General features: G+C 40.7%; 2 protein-coding genes and 1 long non-coding RNA gene across 4 annotated transcripts in view; 2 read left to right on the top strand and 1 right to left on the bottom strand.

The window, feature by feature from the left end:
- LOC309708150 overlaps positions 1–21,948 on the top strand; it is a 431,095-nt gene that overhangs the window by 204,798 nt on the left and 204,349 nt on the right. The gene's annotated exons all lie outside the window — the stretch shown is intronic.
- lgals2b (lectin, galactoside-binding, soluble, 2b) lies at positions 15,380–18,948 on the top strand. The gene is made up of 4 exons (XM_082536667.1): positions 15,380–15,434; positions 16,846–16,919; positions 17,058–17,217; positions 18,547–18,948. Exons 1-4 carry the CDS (start codon positions 15,432–15,434, stop codon positions 18,691–18,693), a joined length of 384 nt encoding a protein of 127 aa, XP_082392793.1. The 5' UTR covers positions 15,380–15,431; the 3' UTR covers positions 18,694–18,948.
- uts2r4 (urotensin-2 receptor 4) lies at positions 20,630–21,763 on the bottom strand (the record flags this gene model as incomplete). Its single annotated transcript, XM_082537890.1, has 1 exon — positions 20,630–21,763. Exon 1 carries the CDS (start codon positions 21,701–21,703, stop codon positions 20,630–20,632), a length of 1,074 nt encoding a protein of 357 aa, XP_082394016.1. The 5' UTR covers positions 21,704–21,763.

Here is a 21,948-nt window from a genome sequence, read left to right as displayed (position 1 = left end):
ATGTGTTTATTGATATGATAAAAGAATGTAGTTGTTATGGAAAGAAGTGTGAACTTAAGAAACTGAACCAGTTAAAAAGAGTATATTTCACTGATGTTGTGAAATAAGTAAAGGTAATTGATGTGAATGAGGAACCAGCTGAACAGTATATTGAAAGCTCATGTTTAGTGTTTTATAGCATTTATTTGTGTGAAATAAATCAGACTCAGACACGTTCTGGAGGAAAGCAGAGACGCATCGTGTCTTCCTTACTCCGCTCTTCACCTGCTTTTACAGGTAACATATTGTCATCGTGGTCTTCATCCTTGGGACCCGTAACATAGACAACCTAAAAATGTTATTGTTGGGCTTTTTTCAGTGTTTTGTTTGTTTGTGAGTAAATCGGTTTGGCTGAGATTAAAGTTATTAGATTAGATAAAATAAAACTTTATTAATCCCCCGGGTGGGTTCCTCCTTGGTTTTCACACAGCTGACTAAACGTCAAACAGAAAACTTATTAAACAGAAGTATGAGACAGTCGAGAATTTACACCAGTGTCTGGTTATATTTTAGATAGCAAGAAGCAGACGGCCGAGTTTATTAAACTCCACCGAGACAGCGGTGACGCTAATCAGAAGGCTAGACCGTCCAATTTCACGCCTTTAAATTTTAAAGGCGTGTTTGTGTGTGTGTTTATACAATTGCTATTATGTTTGCACTTTATGTGTAATGTTACTGACTGCAGAGATCAGTAAGATGTGTGTATTTTTTATTTATTAGTTTTATTTATTTAATATTATTTTTTAATTGAATGACTGTCTAGTAGTTCACAGATGTCGAAAAACTGAGTGTGGTAAAGCCACTGATTTTTTTTATGTATATTTCTGCAATCTGCACATTGTACTGACTTTCATTTTAATGTTTACACCAGGGTTCCTTGTCAGCACTTTATGCTCAGATGTTTGTAAGCTAAAAATAAACTATTGTGTATGTTCAAATATACTGTTGTGATTGAAGAAGTTAAATAAAAATGTCAGTCATCAATTCATGCATCACCTCATGTCATCATAACAGAGGTCTGTCTTCCAGGAAAGAACAGTTTAAAATTAATGTAATATAGTATTGGCCATACTATATGATGTATTGCTTGTCTTTGTTTAATAATACAGAAGACAAAGACCTTAAAAAATAATCGCATATCGCATCGCAATCGCAATATTGGGGCAAAAAATCGCAATTAGATTATTTTCCATAATCGTTCAGCCCTAATGGTGACCTTTGTTACTTTGGTCCCAGCTCTCTGCAGGTCATTCACCATGTCCCCCCGTGTGGTTCTGGGATCTTTGCTCACCGTTCTCATGATCATTTTGACCCCACGGGATGAGATCTTGCGTGGAGCCCCAGATCGAGGGAGATTATCAGTGGTCTTGTATGTCTTCCATTTTCTGATGATTGCTCCCATAGTTGATTTTTTCACACCAAGCTGCTTGCCTATTGTAGATTCACTCTTCCCAGTCTGGTGCAGGTCTACAATACTTTTCCTGGTGTCCTTCGAAAGCTCTTTGGTCTTGGCCATGGCGGAGTTTGGAGTCTGACTGTTTGAGGCTGTGGACAGGTGTCTTTTATACAGATGATGAGTTCAAACAGGTGCCATTCATACAGGTAACGAGTGGGGGACAGAAAAGCTTCTTACAGAAGACGTTACAGGTCTGTGTGAGCCAGAGATTTTCCTTGTTTGAGGTGACCAAAAACTTATTTTCCACCCTAATTTATGAATAAATTCTTTACAAATCCTACCATGTGAATTCATGGATTTTTTTTTCACATTCTGTCTCTCACAGTTGCAGTGTACCTCTGGTGTAGGAAAATGTATGTTTTATATATATAAATATAAATAATATATACATAAATATATATATATATAATATAAAATTGTATGATGGATTATGCAGAAAAAGTAGAATTGGGCTGAAAGATCTATCGCTTTATCACCTAGTCAGGTTGTAAATTGTGTTTTTAAAAAGTAACTAAGTAACTAATTACTTTTGAAAATAAGTAATCAGTAAAGTAACTGGATTACTTTTTTGGGGAAGTAATCAGTAATTAGTTACTGATTACTTTTTTCAAGTAACTGGACCAACACTGGTCGCCCGTATCAAAAACCGCTACTGTGTATGATCACATAGAATTTACTGCAACTTTCACACAGTAAACCACCAAAATATAAAGTTTACATCAAACAAACATTACATTTCACCACAAATAGTATATAAAGAACAAAGTTGCTTCGTTACATCCTTGTGAACCAAAATTCAAATCTGGTAAAAACAGATTCTAACACAAAAATCATTTCTATTGCTTTTAAACACAAAAAATTATCGTTAGCAAAATGCTAATTTTAGCAAGAGACTAGCATACTTCTTTAGCAAGCACGTGGTCCCAACTCACCAAGATGGGGTATCAGCACGAACACAGCCACGTGGCCTTTCTAGCTCATGTTCCCGTTAACTTAAAACATTAAAGTTTTCAAGTCAGCTTTCGGACAGTGCAAACACTTGTTTATAACACCTTTTTTCTGTATTAAAACTCACCAAAGCGACTGACAGTTCAGCACGGACCACCTGTCGCTTGTCTCAATTACTTTCAAAGTGTGAAAGACCCAGTAATGCGTGATGGTCATCCGATGATTGGAAGGCGGGACTGCTTCTAACGGTGTGTTCACACCGAACGCGATGGATGCGAATAAAACGCCCCAAACGCCCCTAATTTGACGCGTGTACATTCGCGTCTCAACGCGTGTCCAAGAAAAATCCATCGCGGGTCAAAATATGATATTTTGACACGCGTGAACCGGAAATGTGGGAGGAATGTGGGAGGGAGTTGTGCCAGACCGGTATCTTTGCAAGATGGCAGCTGTCGAGCTAGCGCTTGAAGAGAGAGTCTCCCTTCTCTATGTACTGTGGAGAGCAGAGCAGCGGCGTAAAAGACGTCCTCGCCGTACCTGGGTCCATCAGGTCCTCCAGACGCGTGAGCAGTTTGGTGAGTTTCACCATTTGCTCCAGGAGCTGCGCCTGGATGACGGCAGATTCCAGCAATATCATCGTCTGTCACTCGGCCAGTTTGAGGACCTGCTTTCCCGCGTTGGTCCCAGAATCGCCCGCCTAGACACCAATTACAGGCGCTCAATCCCACCTGCAGAGCGCCTGTCCATCTGCCTGAGGTTAGTAAAAGTGTTTATTGATACCTGTGCTAATATATGCTAAACCATCCATTTATACACTGCTAACATGGATGTGCTATGCTAACAGTGAATGCTGTCGGTGTTTACTGATAGCATAGCACATCCATGTTAGCAGTGTATAAACTATCGTTTATACACTGCTAACATGGATGTGCTATAACAGTGAATGCTGTCGGCGTGTATGAACTATCGTTTATACACTGCTAACATGGATGTGCTATAACAGTGAATGCTGTCGGCGTGTATAAACTATCGTTTATACACTACTAACATGGATGTGCTATGCTAACAGTGAATGCTCTCGGTGTTTACCGATAGCAAACTGGTACGAGACGACTGTTTATAATATTTCTAGTGATACTCAGACGGTCTCATCAAGTCCCGATTTAATTCGATTTATGCTGTTATAGTTATGTTAAAGGTAAGTTAGAGAAAGGATCATACTTCCTCTTTTCAAAATAAATATTTTTCAAAATAAAAGAGTTCAAATGCATTTATACAAATAAAAAGATAGAAATAACAAAAGGCGTTTTCGCTACATAAATATCTGTTGATTTGCTAACTCAGCCTGACAGGATTTCAAAATAGATTTTGGCATAGCTGTTAGCAAGCTTGGCTAGCTGTTTTTATTTTATTTGTCACATACACAATCACACAGAGAACACCATGCAATGAAATGCTTGCCCGCTTGGCTATGGCAGGCAGTGAGGTGCGTTTAATGTGTCTCTGTTAATTTGAGTTTTCAATGAAACCCTGATAAACAGGTATTTATGGTTCTACACTTTTATTGGCTGGGTTTATTTTGATAATAGTGTAATTGCAAACCATGCCACATGATGGTTTGTTATATAAAGCTAAAGTGGCATTATATTTTTATGGTGATGTTTCTAAATGCAATTGCCTTTATTTTAATTAGTTCTCACAATGAAGACGCTGAGCGATCCTGATGGCGAACCTGGAATAACTCATCTGTAAACAAAGAACTTGTTCGTGTGGTGGCTAAAAGGAGCAACAACGACTTGTGAGATAATTAACAACTAATAAATACATCTATATTTGTACAGTCAATGTTCATTAAAAGGCATCTGGAGAACTACAAGAAATGTTGAGGAGGTGATTTAGCCATTTGAATCTGTAGCTGTATTTGTAAATGACCTTTAAATTTGGTAAATATTTTTACGTTTGTTTGAAAGGCACTTCGGTTTTATTTTGAAATCCGTGCTTTTATTTTGAAACAGGAAACTGGCACAAAACCGTTAAAGGGCTGTTAGTAACCTTTCTTTTAGGATATGGTAAAATAGTGTGCCTTAAAGTGAAAAATATGTACGTTTACTTTGCCAATTAGTACCTGGCTGACAGTGGCACAAGGTTTGTTAATGTTTCCTTTAACGGAATAAGTTACATGCAATCAAAATGTCGTTTAATAGAGTTTATGTTGTTAACCTTGACCTTGACCTTTATGTGTAGTTGTAAGTTAGTGAGGTGATATAATGAATTGAGTGATGTAAATTTGATGTATATGCTATATGTGAGCAGGAGAAATTTGTTTCCTTTGATCTTATGGTATTAATATTGCTGGTTTTGTTTTGCTCCTAGCTCTTACGGTGTCTTCACTGAATGTTTCAATAAAAACATTTCCAATAAAACCTCTGTGAAGCATCAGTATAAGAGACCATCATTCAGCCAGGGATGCTACAGTAAGAGCTTCAGCCTCACGAGTTTCACCTGACTGCCAAAGTCTATGATGAAAGAAGAGGGATTCATTGTGATGGTCTAAATGTGACACTCGCTCAAAATGGAAGCATCTCAGATATTAACTGCAGAAGCAGAAGGCTCAGATCAAATAAAAGACATCTGTCAAGCAAGCAAGGATGAGGAACTTCGCAGATCTGATCGCCCAAGAAATCCCACGGAGAAGATGCTTACATTTCAGAGAGAGGAGGCATACAAAAGGGAGAAGCGGCTCATGCACCTTTATGATCAATGGAAGATCCAGGCACGTAAGGCAAGAAATCAGCTAAAGCTAGACATTCCAGAAAGTGAAATCGCAGCTCTCATTGATATCTTAGAGAAATGCATGAATGATATTACGGACATTTATGTACAAATCAGAGATCACCTCACACCATCCAGTGAAACGAGACGTCGTGTTGATGCATGTGAGGCCGTAACAAAGGACATTATTAAAATTGCATATGAAAGAATATCAGGCATAGACGAAGACTATGATAGTGAAGCAGTCAAAGAACGCCTTCGTGAGCTCCTTAACAGAGACTATGCTCATTCCATATATGGATCCACAGTTTCACCTCCAAGTCAACACACTATAGACTCCATTGTCGCAGTAAAAAGAGCAGATGCTGCAGCAGAATTAGCAGCAAAGGAAGCAGAATATGAGTTGTTATTGGCGGAAGGAAAACAAAAGGAAAGGATCCAGCTCTTAGTAGAGCAACAGAAAAGGGATCTTGAAGCTCAAAAACATGAACTAGAAAGACTAAGGGCTGAAAAGGATATAAGAGCAGCACGAGCAAGATTGTCAATTTACAACCAAGATGTAATGCAGGAGGGCAGCTTGTGCTCTGCTAACAGCAAACTAAGGAACCAGGAACATATGCACCCACATCAAGCTGTGTCTCTGGCTCCAGTTCAGCATCTCATAAGATTTCCAGCTTCACCTCCACAGACAGATGTGTCCCACTTAGCTCAAGCAGTACAAGACAGCATAGCCATGAACAGACTTCCAATGCCAGAGCCACCTGTATTCACCGGCGACCCAATCCAGTTCATTGAATGGAAATCTTCATTCATATCCCTCATAGATAAAAGGAACATATGTTCAGCTGACAAACTGCATTACTTGAGAAGATATGTGGGAGGTCCTGCACGAAAGACACTTGATGGTGTCTTTTACAGGGAGGATGATGAAGCGTATAAGGATGCATGGGATCGCCTTAATAGCACGGTACGGTCAACCATTCGTCTTGCAGAGAGCTTTCAGAGAAAAACTAGCTAGCTGGCCAAAGATCCACTCAAAGGATGCAGAACAACTCAGAGCATTCGCCGACTTCCTACATGCATGTCAGCAAGCCATGCCTCATATTAAAGGGCTGGACATTCTGAATGACTGTGAAGAGAACCAAAAGCTGGTCCAAAAGTTACCTGAGTGGGCAGCTTCAAGGTGGAACCGCAAGGTGACCCAGTTTATGAAGGACAGACAGGAATTTCCAGCCTTTCAGGACTTTGTCAACTTCATGTCATTAGAAGCAGAGATTGCCTGTAACCCAGTAACTTCCCTCCATGCATTACGTTTATCAGACTTACCTGCAGAGAAACATCATCTGAAAGAAAGGAAAAATAAATCTACTGTTCTCCATACACAGACACTTACAGAGAATGAGAAGAATGTACCATCCAAGACAAGCTTAAAGCCCCCTTGTACATTCTGTCATGATAACAAACACCGCCTACATAGTTGTCCAGAGTTTAAAGGAATGCCTCTGGAAGAGAAAAGAAAGTATGTAAGGGAAAACAAACTCTGCTATGGTTGTCTGAAACCAGGCCATAATGTTAAAGACTGCCGCCACAGACACTTATGTGAAATCTGTAAGGGACGACACCCAACTTGCCTTCATGACGACAGATATTCCAACATGAATGCTGTGTTAGCCTCTAATCAGAATACAGACGAAGCAGTTACGACATTGTCTCTCAATACAGAGACTGAGCACACATCTACGACTACATCCATGATTTTGCCAGTCTGGGTTTCCTCTTCCAACAACCCAGGAATAGAAAGGCTTGTCTATGCTCTGCTTGACACCCAGAGGGACACTGTGTTTATTGATGAAGATGTTAGTCGTAGCTTGACAACCAAGACCTATCCTGTAAGGCTAAAGCTAACCACCATTATCGGAAAGGACACAGTAACACACAGTGAAAGAGTCTCGGGTCTCAGAGTGCATGGCTATACCTCCACAAATCACATTGATCTCCCTCCTGCCTATACCAAAGACTGCATACCAGCGAATCGAAGGCACATTCCTACCAGTGAAACGGCGAGGCATTGGAATCATCTCAAAGCAATAGCAGATGATATTCCGCCACATTTAGACTGTGAAGTTGGTCTTCTAATAGGTTATAACTGCTCACAGGCACTAGCACCAAGACAGGTCATCCTAGGAAGAGATAATGAACCTTATGCAGTCCGCACAGACCTAGGATGGAGCATCATAGGCTGCTCACCACCTCACCTTGAATCTCCTCCTGTCGCCAACATATGCCATAGAGTAACTGTCAAAGAGCTTCCTCCAGTGACGCCATCCTATGCCATTAAAGTACTTGAGTCTGACTTTAAGGACATCAGCAAGGACAGCAGAACAGTGTCTCAAGATGACATCCTCTTCCTCAATATGCTAAAGGAAAGCATTTACATGAACGCCCATGGTCACTATGAGATGCCTCTCCCTTTTAAAGAGAGACCCTACCTTCCCAACAACAAGCAGTTAGCTATCATCCGGCTCAACCATCTCAAACGAAAGCTGCTGAACAACAAGAACTACAAGACTCACTACGTAACGTTTTTGAATGAGGTAATTAAAAACAATGATGCTGAAGAAGTTCTCTGTGAAGAGAAGGAAGGTGAAACATGGTATATTCCACACCACGGAGTTTATCATTCCAAAAAACCAGAGAAGCTCAGAGTGGTTTTTGATTGCTCGGCTAAGTACAAGGGAACTTGCCTAAATGATCATCTCCTGTCGGGCCCAGATTTGACAAATACTCTAACTGGTGTTCTTATCAGATTTCAACAGAACCATGTTGCTCTGATGTGCGACATCGAAAGGATGTTTCATCAGTTTCATGTGCGCGAAGCGGATAGAGACTACCTACGTTTCCTGTGGTGGAAGGATGGAAACTTCAGTGTGGAGCCACAGGAATTCCGTATGAAAGTTCACCTTTTCGGTGCTGCATCTTCACCGGGATGTGCCAACTATGGGTTGAAACATCTCGCTAAGGAGAACGAGAGCCTGTTTCCTCTGGGCTCCCAATTCATTATGAGGGACTTCTATGTGGATGATGGTGTCACAAGCATAGCAGATGTAGATGAGGCTATTCAGCTTGCAAAAGAAGCCCAAAGGCTCTGTGCTATGGGCGGTCTGCGACTACACAAATTTGTGTGTAACAATGCGAAGGTGCTTGAGAGTATAGCACCATCTGAGCGTGCCACTGAAGTAAAGGCTCTTTATCTTGCCTTTAGTGATTCATCGCTGGAAAGAGCCTTAGGAATCCACTGGCACATTGAGTCAGACAGTTTCAGGTTTCATGCCCATTTGAAAGACCAACCAGAAACCAGGCGTGGTATACTATCCACTGTTGCCTCTCTTTATGATCCACTTGGGCTTATTGCTCCTTTCCTGCTAACTGGGAAAAGGGTTCTTCAAGAAATGTGTAGGCATGGTACAGGTTGGGATGACCCACTCATCAGTAAACTGCAACCAGTCTGGAGATCCTGGAAGAGTGATCTGGCAAATTTGGATAAAATCACCATACCCCGATGCTATGTACCAGCTGACTTTGGAAAGGTCACAAAGAGAGAGCTACATCACTTCTCTGATGCAAGCACGTATGGTTATGGCCAGTGCTCATATTTGAGACATGTGAATGGAAATGGAACTGTTCATTGTGCTCTGATTATGGCAAAGTCCAGAGTTGCTCCAATCAAAGCTGTGACCATCCCCAGGTTAGAACTGACTGCTGCTGTTGTATCAGTTGCAGCAAGCAATACTCTAAAGGAAGAACTGGGAATTTCAGGGATTGACGAATACTTCTGGACAGACTCCAAGGTTGTACTGGGGTACATTAACAACGAGGCACGTCGCTTCCACACATTTGTATCAAATAGGATTCAGAAAATACATCTCAGTACAACTCCTCAGCAGTGGCGATATGTTTCTACTGACAAGAATCCTGCAGACCTTGCTTCGTGAGGTTCTAGTGCAAGCAAGCTTCTGACATCGAACTGGTTTACTGGACCCAAGTTCTTATGGGAGAAAGAGGTATCACCAGAGGTAGAGGTAATCCCAGAAATCCCAGTTGGGGACCCTGAAGTTAATCAGAATCAGAATCAGAATACTTTATTCATCCCGAGAGAAATTAGGGGTTACAGCAGGCAGCACGCTAATGGCGCATGCGCACTCACAAAGGAACCTTCTGACCAACTTTATACAAACATCACATTGGGGAGACATGTCAGAAAGGTAGGCTGATAGGAAAAAACAACGAAAAAACACTACATGAGGTAAGAGGAGGAGAAAAAAAACTCCACTCAGACTGAGCTCCTGGTGGGAGAACAGTTTGATAACAGAAAAAACACCTCAGCACAAAAGCACATGACTATCAATACACCATAGAAACACGAGACAAGCAACAGGGGCGGGTAAAGGGTAAGAGAGAGCCGGCGTAGACAGCGCATCCGGTCCTGCAGCATCTGCGCTGGTCCAGTTGACTGCTATCTTCCCCGGTAGGGCACAAGCATCGAAGGCGTTGGAAAGGGAGGGGGATGAGTGAGTGCTTGTCAGTGTAAGTGTGTGTGTGTGTGTGTCCAGAGTTCAGCGGAGACAGTGTCCTTCGCACTATCAGGCTAAGTAAACAGTCTGCCAGCCAACCCAGGTGGCCTTCATGGGACGGGAAGAATAGTCATCACACAGTCGTTATCAGGGAGTTGTTTTGGTGGGCTCCAGCCTTGGGCCTGCAGCTGGCGCCGTGGTGTCCGAATGTTGAATATTGTTGATTTCTGTTTTGTGAGCAGCTCGAATTTTAGCACTCTGAGACTGGTCCCTCAACTTCGCGTTGGAGAGCCGCCTCCCCATGATGGTATCAAACTTCAGTTCCAAGGTGTTGTCAGTCTTTTGATTCTGAGACTTCACAACTGCAGTGATCCGTTCCGCGATGTTTTCCAGCTGTCGCTCAAGGGTGTCATTTTGAGCAGGCCTCTCTCTGATGTTTCCCCTCATACGCTCAATGGTGTTGTTTTGAGCCTTCACAGCAGCAGTAAGCGTCTCCAAGGTGTTGACCATATTACGTTCGTTGTGAGAGGTCGCACCTCGTCCCGGCGCTTCGAATCCAGCGGGCAGCCATGTGGGGGTTTGAACAGCCGGTTCCGCTCTCTTATTTCTCTGATAAAACAGGGCTAGGCCAACGCCGATCAGCATGAACCCTGTTATCATGGGGTTCAAGCACTAAATTTGGAGTCTGCAGAACAAGTGACTCTTTCAGACCGCTTGTCAAAGTTTTCTTCATGGTGTAAGGTCAAAGAAGCTGTTGCGCGACTTCTTCGCCGAACCAAGAGTGACAAGTCAACAAGTCACAGCACAGTTCAGGAGCGAGAGGATGCACAGCGCATCATTATAAGAGATTTACAGAGACGAGTGTATCGAGATGAGCTCCAGCTACTTAGTAATGGCTTACAACTTTCATGGCAGAGTAAACTGTTTCGATTGGATGCCTTTCTTGACAAAGATGGAATCCTCAAGGTGGGAGGAAGACTGAAAAATGCATCTCTCCCTGCCTCTCAGAAACATCCAATGATCATTCCAAAGGACCACCACATAACGAGGATGATAATAGCTCATCATCATGAACAGGTTAAACACCAAGGAAGGGGTATAACCATCAACGAGATCAGATCAAATGGATACTGGATCCCAGGAATGAACAGAGCTGTTGCATCTTATGTGCATCAGTGTGTCAAATGCAGGAAACTCAGGGGATCAGTGGAAGAGCAGCGAATGGCAGACCTGCCATCTGAGCGGGTGGATCCATCTCCACCTTTCACTTATTGCGGAATGGACTGTTTTGGGCCATTTTTTACAAAGCAAGGGCGTAAGGTGAATAAGCGTTATGGTCTGCTTTTCATATGCCTTTGTTGTAGAGCAATTCACATTGAAATGGTGAATGATATGTCAGCAGATGCCTTCATTAATGGCCTCCGATGTTTTGTTTCCATAAGAGGAGCAGTACGACAAATAAGATGTGACCAAGGAAGCAATTTTGTTGGAGCTAAGAATGAAATGTATAATGCGCTGAAACAGATGGATGTCAATCATCTGACTGCATTCTTGGCTGAGAGGCAGTGCGACTTCATTATGAATGCTCCCCATTCAAGCCATGTTGGAGGTGTCTGGGAGAGACAGATCAGAACAGTAAGAAATGTACTTCGGTCCACTCTTTCACTCTCACCTGGAAGATTAGATGATGCCTGTTTGAGGACATTGTTTTACGAAGCAATGTCTATTGTGAACAGCCGTCCACTCACTGTGGATAACCTGAATGATCCAAATGGTCCAGAACCGCTGACTCCTAATCACCTACTCACTATGAAACCCTCTGGAGCCTTACCACCTCCCGGGACGTTCATCAGAGAAGACATGTATGCTCGTAAGAGATGGCGTCATATCCAGTATCTAGCAGAGCAATTCTGGAACCGCTGGAGAAGAGAGTATCTCTCTAATATTGCCACTAGACAACGTTGGCATATTTCTAGAAAGAATCTGAAAGTTGGTGACATAGTCATTGAAAGGATGGATGATCTGCCACGGAACGAGTGGAGATTAGCCAGAGTTGAAGAAACAGTCGCTGATAAAGATGGGCTTGTGAGGAAAGTTAAGATTCGTCTTGGGGACCAGAAAATGAAAAGGGAGGGTCAATGTTCTGGCAAGCCATCCATTGTTGAACGGCCCATTCAGAAACTGATCTTGCTCTTAGAGGCTGTCTAAGACAACGACTATACCCTTTATTGTATGAAGACTTGTGGACATTACCTGCAGGCTCATGCATGGATAATTCTTTGTTTTCGTTATGTAAAAGGCCTTGTGGTTAAGGTCATTTGTTTTTAAAAATCATTCGTGTTATAGTTCTCCCTTTTGCTAAAACACTCATGATTTGGTGGGAGTGTAAATGACCTTTAAATTTGGTAAATATTTTTATGTTTGTTTTAAAGGCACTTCGGTTTTATTTTGAAATCCATGCTTTTATTTTGAAACAGGAAACTGGCACAAAACCGTTAAAGGGCTGTTAGTAACCTTTCTTTTAGGATATGGTAAAATAGTGTGCCTTAAAGTGAAAAATATGTACGTTTACTTTGCCAATTAGTACCTGGCTGACAGTGGCACAATGTTTGTTAATGTTTCCTTTAACGGAATAAGTTACATGCAATCAAAATGTCGTTTAATAGAGTTTATGTTGTTAACCTTGACCTTGACCTTTATGTGTAGTTGTAAGTTAGTGAGGTGATATAATGAACTGAGTGATGTAAATTTGATGTATATGCTATATGTAAGCAGGAGAAATTTGTTTCTAGCTCTTACGGTGTCTTCACTGAATGTTTCAATAAAAACATTTCCAATAAAACCTCTGTGAAGCATCAGTATAAGAGACCATCATTCAGCCAGGGATGCTACAGTATTGGCTCAAGGACACATCTAAAACCTGCAGGAGACCGGCCCTCGAGGCCTGGAGTTGCCCACCCATTGCCACTGAGTCTTCACTGTCATCACAGACAACATACTGTCCTCTGTGTTTCTTGACGGGAAAAAAAAGTATCATTAGAGTGTAAGATCTTCTCCATGTGCCACATCTCAGTAATAGAATAAGCTGAGTTATAAACGTCATATTTTGTTTGTCCCCATGTGCTCCCACTCCGCTCGTTAACCCTTGGTGTATTTATGTCTGCGTCTCCCTCAGTGCTGTATCGCGTTCTCCCTCATGTTGTGTGGATCTTCCTGTGTCTACCTGCGAGTGTTGGTTTACTTTCCCCAGTTTAGTTTTGTATTTCCTGTGTTCTGCCGTGCCAGCATTAAAGCTGTGTTTCTCGAGTTCATCCCCGTGTCTGTGAGTTTTGCATTTGGGTCCTCCTCCTGCTTGCCACACAGCGATCCATGACAGTACAGTAGTTTAAGCCTATTTAACACCATATACGGTTTACACAGATAATTTTATTTCTTATATTAATGTTATTTATTTTAACTGTCATAAACAGGATGTGACAAGTGATGATAATAATAACAACTGTACTGTATTAAAACATTCACAGCAGGCGGGATATCCGGTCTTTAAGTGACGACGTATGAACCACCACACAGCACATCATTATATACCAGCTAGCCCAACTTCAGTAACCCTACAAACGTCACTGCTGTTTAGTTGTCTGTCTTCATTTATGTCAGACGTGATAGCAGAAAAGTACCTTTTAAATTTTCAGAAATACCTTAGTCAGAACATGGTGTATTATTTCATCTTAAAAATAATTTCTGGAGACTCCCCACGTACCACTAGAGGGAGCCCGTACCACAGTTTGACAATGACTGTTATACATTGTATTGTATTTTTTTGTATTGTATTGTATTGTATCTTTATTTGTTTCAGACATATAAAACAAAAAAACAATATATACACACTACATATATTTTCATTTACAGATACGAATATATATGTAGATATAAGCACACACATGTATGTGTTCAGATAAACAAAAAATATATAATGAAATAAAACAAAATCGTCTGACATAATGTAACAATGTTTGGTCTGAAAAGGAGTAGGAAGAAGTATGAACATACTTATTAATTCCTACCCCTGCTCAACATCTTATTGATCCCACATAATTCACCTAATTCCCATCATCACATACTCCACACAATACACGAGGAGAACCTATATAAACATGGCTACCGTGATTGATATAATTTGGATATAATTTGATATTTTTATACATACAATGGGTGATCATCTTTATCGGTATCATATTCTTCCAAAATCAGTTTTCGAAGTATTTTCATGAACTTACTAATTCCTGAGCATTGCTGTAGATCTATAGTAAAACTATTCCACAGTTTTACCCCATAAATAGTGACACAAAAGGTTTTAACCTTTGACCGTGCTTTAAGAATCCTTAGATTCAATTTCCCCCTCAATTCATAGTCTCCTTCTCTGTCATAGAACATCCTCTGTATATTTCCTGGTAACATATTGTATCTGGCCTTGTACATAATTTTTGCAGTTTTATATTTTATAAGATCCATAAACTTCAGTATTTTTAATTTCAAAAACATGATGTTAGTATGGTCTCTAAATCCTGCTTTATTAATCATCCTGATTGCTTTTTTTTAAATTTTACATAATAGTCACCCTTTGCTTTCATTACTGCTTTGCACACTCTTGGCATTCTCTCAATAAGCTCGATGAGTCACCTGAAATGGTTTTCCAACAGTCTTGAAGGAGTTCCCAGAGATGCTGAACACTTGTTGGCCCTTTTGCCTTCACTCTGCGGTCCATCTCTTCCAAACCCATCTCAATTGGTGACTATGAAGGCCAGGCCATCTGGTGCAGCACTCCATCACTTTCCTTCTTGGTCACATAGTCCTTACACAGCCTGGAAGTGTGTTTGGGGTCATTGTCCTGTTGAATATTTTATGATGATCCAACTAAATGTGAACCAGATGGGATGGCATGTGGCTGCAGGACGCTGTAGTAGCCATGGTGGTTCAGTGTGCCTTCAGTTTTGAATAAATCTCCAACAGTGGCACCAGCAAAGTACCACCACACCATCACACCTCCTCCTCTGTGCTTCACAGTGAGAACCATGCATGTAGCGACCATCCATTCACCTTTTCTGCATCACCCAAAGACACAGTGGGTGGACCAAAGATCTCAAATTTGAACTCATCAGACCAAAGCACAGATTTCCACTAGTGTAATGTCCACTCCTTGTGTTACTTAGCCCAAACAAATCTCTTCTGCTTGTTGCTTTTCCTTAGTTGTGGTTTCTTAGCAGCTATTCGCCCATAAGGTACATTTTGTTAAATGAACTAACTGTTGTGGAAAGTAAAAATCACAGTGATTTAACATTAAAATCTGTTTAGAATTTGCAGATTGATGATGATTAATTTCATGAGTCTTGACACATTCCTTTCCCCTGCATAAGCTACCTCTACGAGTTTAAACTATTGGTACTGGTATCAGCAATATTGGTGCTGCATTTATCACAGTACTGCACAGCACTACTAAGTGGATTCAGTGACAGGCAGTTATTGCCATACCCTTTTTTTACAGCCCTCCTGCCCCATATAAACCGCTCACCTGCCTGCAGACTTGTCACTGGAGGCATAACCCACTGAAGATCAGACCTCAGCACAATCCACTGAACACCATCACCATGGTACGTGGACTTTCTCTGCGTGAACAATAATCTGCATCTGTTACCTTAGTTGTGGCATTATATTCTATCCTGATGTATGTGACCATTTGCTTTGATTCTGTGGCTGAACCTCATACTCTGCCGTTCCATGGTTTACTTTTCTCGTTGCATATACAGTAGTCAAATAGTCATATATTTCAAACGCATAGACTCAATATTAATGAGGCTGAGGAATAAAAAAGCTCAAAGCTTGTGTATCAACCAGTAATATTAATAGAGCGTGTTTTATAGAAGTGATGATGGCTACATATATTCTGTGAACATGCGTTTTGTATACAATAGAGAATCTCCCTTTGATTTTGATTTTGCTGAGGCTATAACCAAATTTAGGCTTTAAGTAACAGTCAAGAAAATACGTAACCCTTAAACTGATTGTGCTCACCTTACAGTTATAAGTATATAAGAGATAATTCTCGAGTCACAGCCTGGTAACAGAAGAAAAATCCTATTCTAAGATTTACCATATGTCACAGTTGAATAATCTGAATAATTCAAATCCCACAGAGGGATTAATAATGTATAGCTTGACTTAATGATCTTCCATCAAATTCCCTGTGAAGTCAGTGATAAACCAGCATGAATCTGAAATGGGTGAGCAGATTAAACCGAGGAATCTGTGGGTGGAGGACTGGAATATAGGGTCCAGCATGATGAACTTCTCGTTTGCCCATCAGGTGATGCCCAGCACATAAATAGGAAGATTAGATGAAAAGAAGAACAGTTTATTGCTTTATTGATCAGGTGAACAGGTTCACTGACTTTGTTAAACATTGTTTAAATGTCATGTTGGGTTTCTCATTTGTATACATGTGAAATCGATCTTTAAACACATAAAATCAATTTAGCCTTACTTCATTTCTCTGTTTGTATAATTGTTAATGGGCACATATTGTACAAAGACATGCTAGACATGACTAGTGTCTGAAGAGCTATAGATCACTGTGTGGATGTTTTTTTTTTTTTTTTATGGCGACCACGTCAGTGAACAAATACGACACCTTCCTGTTTTGTTAATTTTACAACCGTGGGTACATTGTTTTACCTCGGTTGATCATCAACTGCTAAGATAAGACAAGCGCTAATCATCAGTTTGCTCATGGCAGTTCCGCTGTCTCAAACCATCATGTAGATAGTTCCTAAAATGTAATAAATAAAACTGATAGACCAGATCTATACACACTTCTACAAGGAAGAGTTTTATCATCCAAGAATGAGCATGAGTACTGAAATCTTCCTATTATTATTATTATCATTATTTCAGCCTGTCTTCCTTCTAAGAAGCAAACTAAAGTTCCCACCAAAAAGCTCTGAAAGAATGCAAGAATTGGTTTATCTTTCAATGTGTCTATTCCTATGTCGCTTTCCTTTACAGAAAATCCAGGATATGTCAATCAAGCAGGGCTTGGAGTTAAAAGTCCGTGTCAAGCCTGGTGAGAGTGGTGACAGGTGAGACCTTCTCCTAAGATGTTCATGCTGAGAGTGTCCTGTCCATTTCACACAGCAAAGTCGATTTAGTTATCTGTCAGGAAGCAGCGAGTCGAGTTCATGTTCCTTCCTCTCCTCTCCTTCCCGCATCTGTTGCAGTTTTGCCATCAACATCGGTCATGATCGTGAGAACATCGCCATGCACCTCAATCCCCGGTTAGACTCCAACACCATCGTCTTCAACTCTTTATCCGGGGGTAGCTGGGGTGACGAGATCCACGAATCAAACTTCCCTTTCAGACGTGGAGAAGAATGCAAGGTTTGTATGAAGACGTGTGGCGTCTGAAAAATGTAGTCACCAACACACAATACACTCTGAAGAGGTTCGAATGGTTTAAGAAGCAAGGCTTTTACACACTGACATAACCAGTTTAACATCAATGCAAATGCTAAAACACAGTTCTCCAGACGACAGAGAACAAAGTCATCTGTGTTACTGGACTGAGTGCCAATTTCACAATATAAATGAAAGCTCATAAAAGTTACAACGTCTCAATTGTGTATATCAGTCAGATGATAACGTTAACTAAGACAGGGCCTTGATTTGCTGATCCTTTGATTTATAACATCTTTGCATGTCACTCTATGGGCAAGGTTTTATAGCTGATAGCTTTAAAAAATGTAATTGTACTCTTAGACACACACACACACACACCTGCTGCACTTTAATTTAAAGAGTATTCAGGTAAAGCACACCCTGGGTAAATGAACTGCATTTCCAAGCTGTTATCATTTCTTTGACTATCAGGGTGTAATTAATGGGTTTGGTGCCTGCGCTGTAAGCTGCTAGGTCAACGGGTAATCACGACAGGCTTTATGGGCCCATAAAAGTTAATAGCTGTTGAGAAAGATTGCCCCAGATGTTTCTGGAGGAGGATTTTCTGTCGAAACTGCAGCTTTCTTACAGTTGTGTAACAATGAAATTCAAGGAACTGTTTACTTTCTTGGAAGGGGATCTGCTTGAAGTACTTATCTATAGTCAGTGAATCATCTGTAGTAGATAGCTGCATGCATGGCCACGTTTGGGAGAGGCAGGAGTTAAAGCATCTAACTGCAGTATACTGTGGACAGAGTCAGAAGCAAATGATATAATATCAGCATCTGATTTGTTTTGTTTTTTAATTTGAAGATTCTTACTGTTTTAGCTTGCCTTCAGCCATGTACACAACCGGAGATGGTTGGCGCTGTTAAACAGAGGCGGCCAGAGTGCCAGGCGGCATGGACACCCAAGACTGTAAATGCGATAACTCAAGAAAGGGTCGATATAGGTGTATACCATAGGTGTATCTACAAGGAGGCTGAGGGGTAGCACTTGTGTCCACATGTATTTTTAAAATCTGCTTGGATGACACACACAGTCGTGCTCATGTCACCTAGTTGATCCTTGATATGATATTGATATTTATAACCTGGGTTTTTGTTTTTTTAATAGATGGCTAAAATAAATTTGCAGTTGACTGCATCCACAGCAGCTTAGGTTCTGTCCGTGTCTGAGCCCAAGCTTCAAAAAAACAAAGGTATCCTTTTAACCAAACGATAAATGTCATTCACCTCTTTTTCTCCCTCTTGCTTTTTCTTACTTCTTCAGTTTTACATCAACTTCAACAACGAGGAATTTTACATCAAGCTTCCTGACGGCAGCATGATTACCTTCCCCAACCGCCTGGGTGATGTCAAGTACAAGTACTTCGATGTGAGCGGTGATGCGAGAATCATCGGCCTCAAGCTGAAGTAGAGGCTGACCTCTTCTTAAGCCCCAACCCTTCACCTCTCTACGTTTTGCTTGTTGCTAAAACATTCTCATGTTTTTCAATAGCTGAAATTAGGCTTGACTGCTAATATGAAATCTGAAAAGTAACTCTGGAAATGTCAACTGCTTTAGATTGCTGATGTTGTAATTAGAGGAAATGGCCTTAAGATGGAGCCCCGGCACATCTTACCTTACTATGGTTGGAGGACAGCTCAGCAAAGCTGGATTTGTTAATAAAACCCTAAAAGAAAAGAGTCTTCTTCATTTACTTCCTCTGAAATACGAAACACCACATGTAATTTACACCTACATGTTCTAAAACATATTTCAGACCTGTTTCAGGGTTTAATTTTTATATCATTGTAACGTACAAGAGTAAAAGCAGTGGGTGTTTAAAAACACTAAAAGAAGATGCCAACGCATTTTTGTCAATGTCTGTAATTCAAAAGCAGAATTATTATTTTTGCCTCTTTTTTTAAAGTTATGCAAAGTTTAAAAAAGAGGGAGAAAAAGAAAACCCAGAATTGTATTGGTCATTATCTTTAATATGTGATGAGGAAATAGGTTAAAAAAAAGAATAAAGGTCGACATGGAAAAGGAGGTGAGGTGGGAGATGTAGCACACACTTATACAGACAATTTACAGGAGGACTCAAAAGACAAGCGTCTGGAGGCTGAGGAATGTGGCACAGTGCAACGACATTTCATAGATAGAGATGAAAAGTATTTGTCTGTAAAGCTGTTGGCAAATTGGGCCATTACAAAAATATGAAAACAGTTCTCATTCACTTTTCTATTGTTTTGTTTTTACAGCAGTTTCACTTTAATTGTTACACAGTAAAAATATGTGAAAATACGGTACCAACTTTTTCCATTATTGTAAACTACACATTGTATTTGATCAATTACAGAAACTGTGGATAATGTATATAAAGAGTATTTATGATTTTTTAAAATGGATAAGGTACTGCAGAACATTTTCTGGTCATTTTCTTGTGTTCAGTATTTTGTCCAAAAAAAAGGCCTTCAAAACTTTTCTGTTTTGTACTAAACTGCCAATTCAAATACTTTTTAGATAAAATACTCACATTTCAACCTCTATATCAGTAAATCATAGATGTCTATCTGCTCAACAGAACATAACAAATAGAAAGATAATGAACACAGTGAATTCTAGTCAGTTTAGTCCATGCCTCTCTGCACTTATAATTTTATTCATTATTTAACATTTGAGATATCTCATGTAATTTGGTACAAAATGAACAAAGTTGATAAGATGATTCGTCCTAACCTGATTCATCAGACTGAGGAAATGTAAATGGAGTCAGAACCATGTTTGTCATTGTGACTGAAATGCATTTGATTCAGCTAAATGTCTAGTTTATTAAATGCATTCAGTCAAGTTTGGTTAATTCAGCTAATTCTACTTTCTCAAAACCCACAAAACCTTAACAAGACTAGTTAACTCTCTCTTTAAGACAGGAGAGGAAGTTAGGTTTTAGCTGGGTCAACTCAATGTAGATAATAAAAAATGGCCTCTCTGAATCAAAACATATTATGACTGGACAGTTTAGTATTATTAACCTTTATTTAACCAGGAAAAGTCCCATTGAGATTAAAAACCTCTTTTTCAAGGGAGTCCTGGCCAAGAGGCGACAACATGTTAAAATTACAAAGTTACATACATGTTATAAGTAACAATTACATTTTAAAAAACATTTTTCTCTGGCTCTCTCAATTTGGACTTAAAAGCATTTAATGAAATAAGATATGCTATCTTCCAGTCTTTTTGCATCATGTTCCATGTAAAAGGGGCAGCATAAGTAAAAGCCCTCTTTCCCAGTTCAGTTCTGGCAAATGGAACATTGATCAGAAGAAGATCGCTTGAACGCAGGCTATAAGTAACAGTTAATGCTAATTCACTAAAAGTCCTGCAGTGGGGTTGTCACAGCTGACCCGGGATCAGCCCTGCTGGATCCTGATGACTGTCCTTTCTGTGCTAAATAATCTTTGTAGTTCCGAGTCAGTAGAGTGTAGAGAAATGGATTTATACAGCTGTTTCCATACGTGAGACATGTGACAAAGAAATTTACATAATTATGAGCAGCTGGAGACAAAGCTTTGAGGGACTCTGGAGAGAACAGTTTGGCTAACTGCCATCCCCAAAAAGGCAAGAAGCAAGTCCAGTAAGCTACCACAATGCTAAAGATCATTGATACGACTTTTTGTTTGAGTCGTGTCCTTCTGGCAGAGTGGCTGCTACCCCCTAAGTTAGCCTGTGCTACCCAGTAGCGCCTAGCTAGCCCTGCATACAGTCCAACAATTACCAATCCAGGGACTAAAACACTGGTGAAAAACAGGGCAATGATATAAGCCTTGAAGGCCTCAGGGGTCCAGGTTGGATAGCAGATTCTCTTGACTGAACCAGCCACAGTGGGTTTGCCCTCCCTGAGTCGGATCATCACCATCATGGGAAGCGTTAGCAGAAAAGATAACCCCCAAATAATTCCTGACACTAGCCGTCGGTTGCGGGACGAGGTCTTGTGTGCACTGAAGGGTTTAGCCACAGCACGATACCGTTCCAAGCTCATAACACCCAAAATGAAGACACTGGCATGCATGGTGAGGAGGTCGAGACTCAGTAGGATGCGACATCCGGCCTCACCAAACAGCCAGTCGTGGGCAAAGTAGGTGCAGACTACAAAAGGGATGGTGCAGAGGTACAGCAGGTCAGCCAGAGCTAAATTAATGATGTAAACGTACATAGAACCTGTGCGTCGCAAAGCAGCTGAGCGTGTAACAATAAGTGTGTATGTGTTGCCGGACATGCCCACGACACACATGATAATCAGTGTAGTACCAAGCAGGAATGGCACCCACAAGCCACCACTACCTCCAGCACCAGTACCACTCCCTTGGGACTCGTCAGCTCCTGTCCCTGGGCTCAATCCAAGACCCAGCTGGGGAGTTAAGGTGGCATTAAAAGTGCAGTTCATTTTGAGTTCATGCAGTTCAGTGCAGTTCAGAGAGGTCAGAGGTCAGGCTACAAAACTGAGGAGCCAGTTTACACAAGATTATTGACTCTTACCTCACAGGAAAGGTTTCATCTCTGTGGAAACATTACAGTGTGAGGTGAACTGCAGAAAGAAGATGCCAGTGGACATTACAGTCAAATATTTCTGTTAAAATGAAACATTCAACACAGTTCCTTCCAACTTGTAGTGCTTATTCCCAAATAAGT

The sequence above is a fragment of the Aulonocara stuartgranti genome (genome assembly GCF_965226115.1).
Source record: "Aulonocara stuartgranti genome assembly, chromosome: 6".
Lineage (NCBI taxonomy): Eukaryota > Metazoa > Chordata > Actinopteri > Cichliformes > Cichlidae > Aulonocara > Aulonocara stuartgranti.
The sequence above is the reverse complement of the archived record's forward strand: the minus strand, read 5'-3'. Positions and strand labels throughout refer to the sequence as shown.

Excerpts from the sequence above, each read along its gene's own strand:
- lgals2b (XM_082536667.1), top strand. Across the intron at positions 16,920-17,057 it reads CCTGGTGAGAGTGGTGACAG|TTTTGCCATCAACATCGGTC; the intron begins GTGAGACCTTCT and ends CATCTGTTGCAG. Across the intron at positions 17,218-18,546 it reads GACGTGGAGAAGAATGCAAG|TTTTACATCAACTTCAACAA; the intron begins GTTTGTATGAAG and ends TTACTTCTTCAG.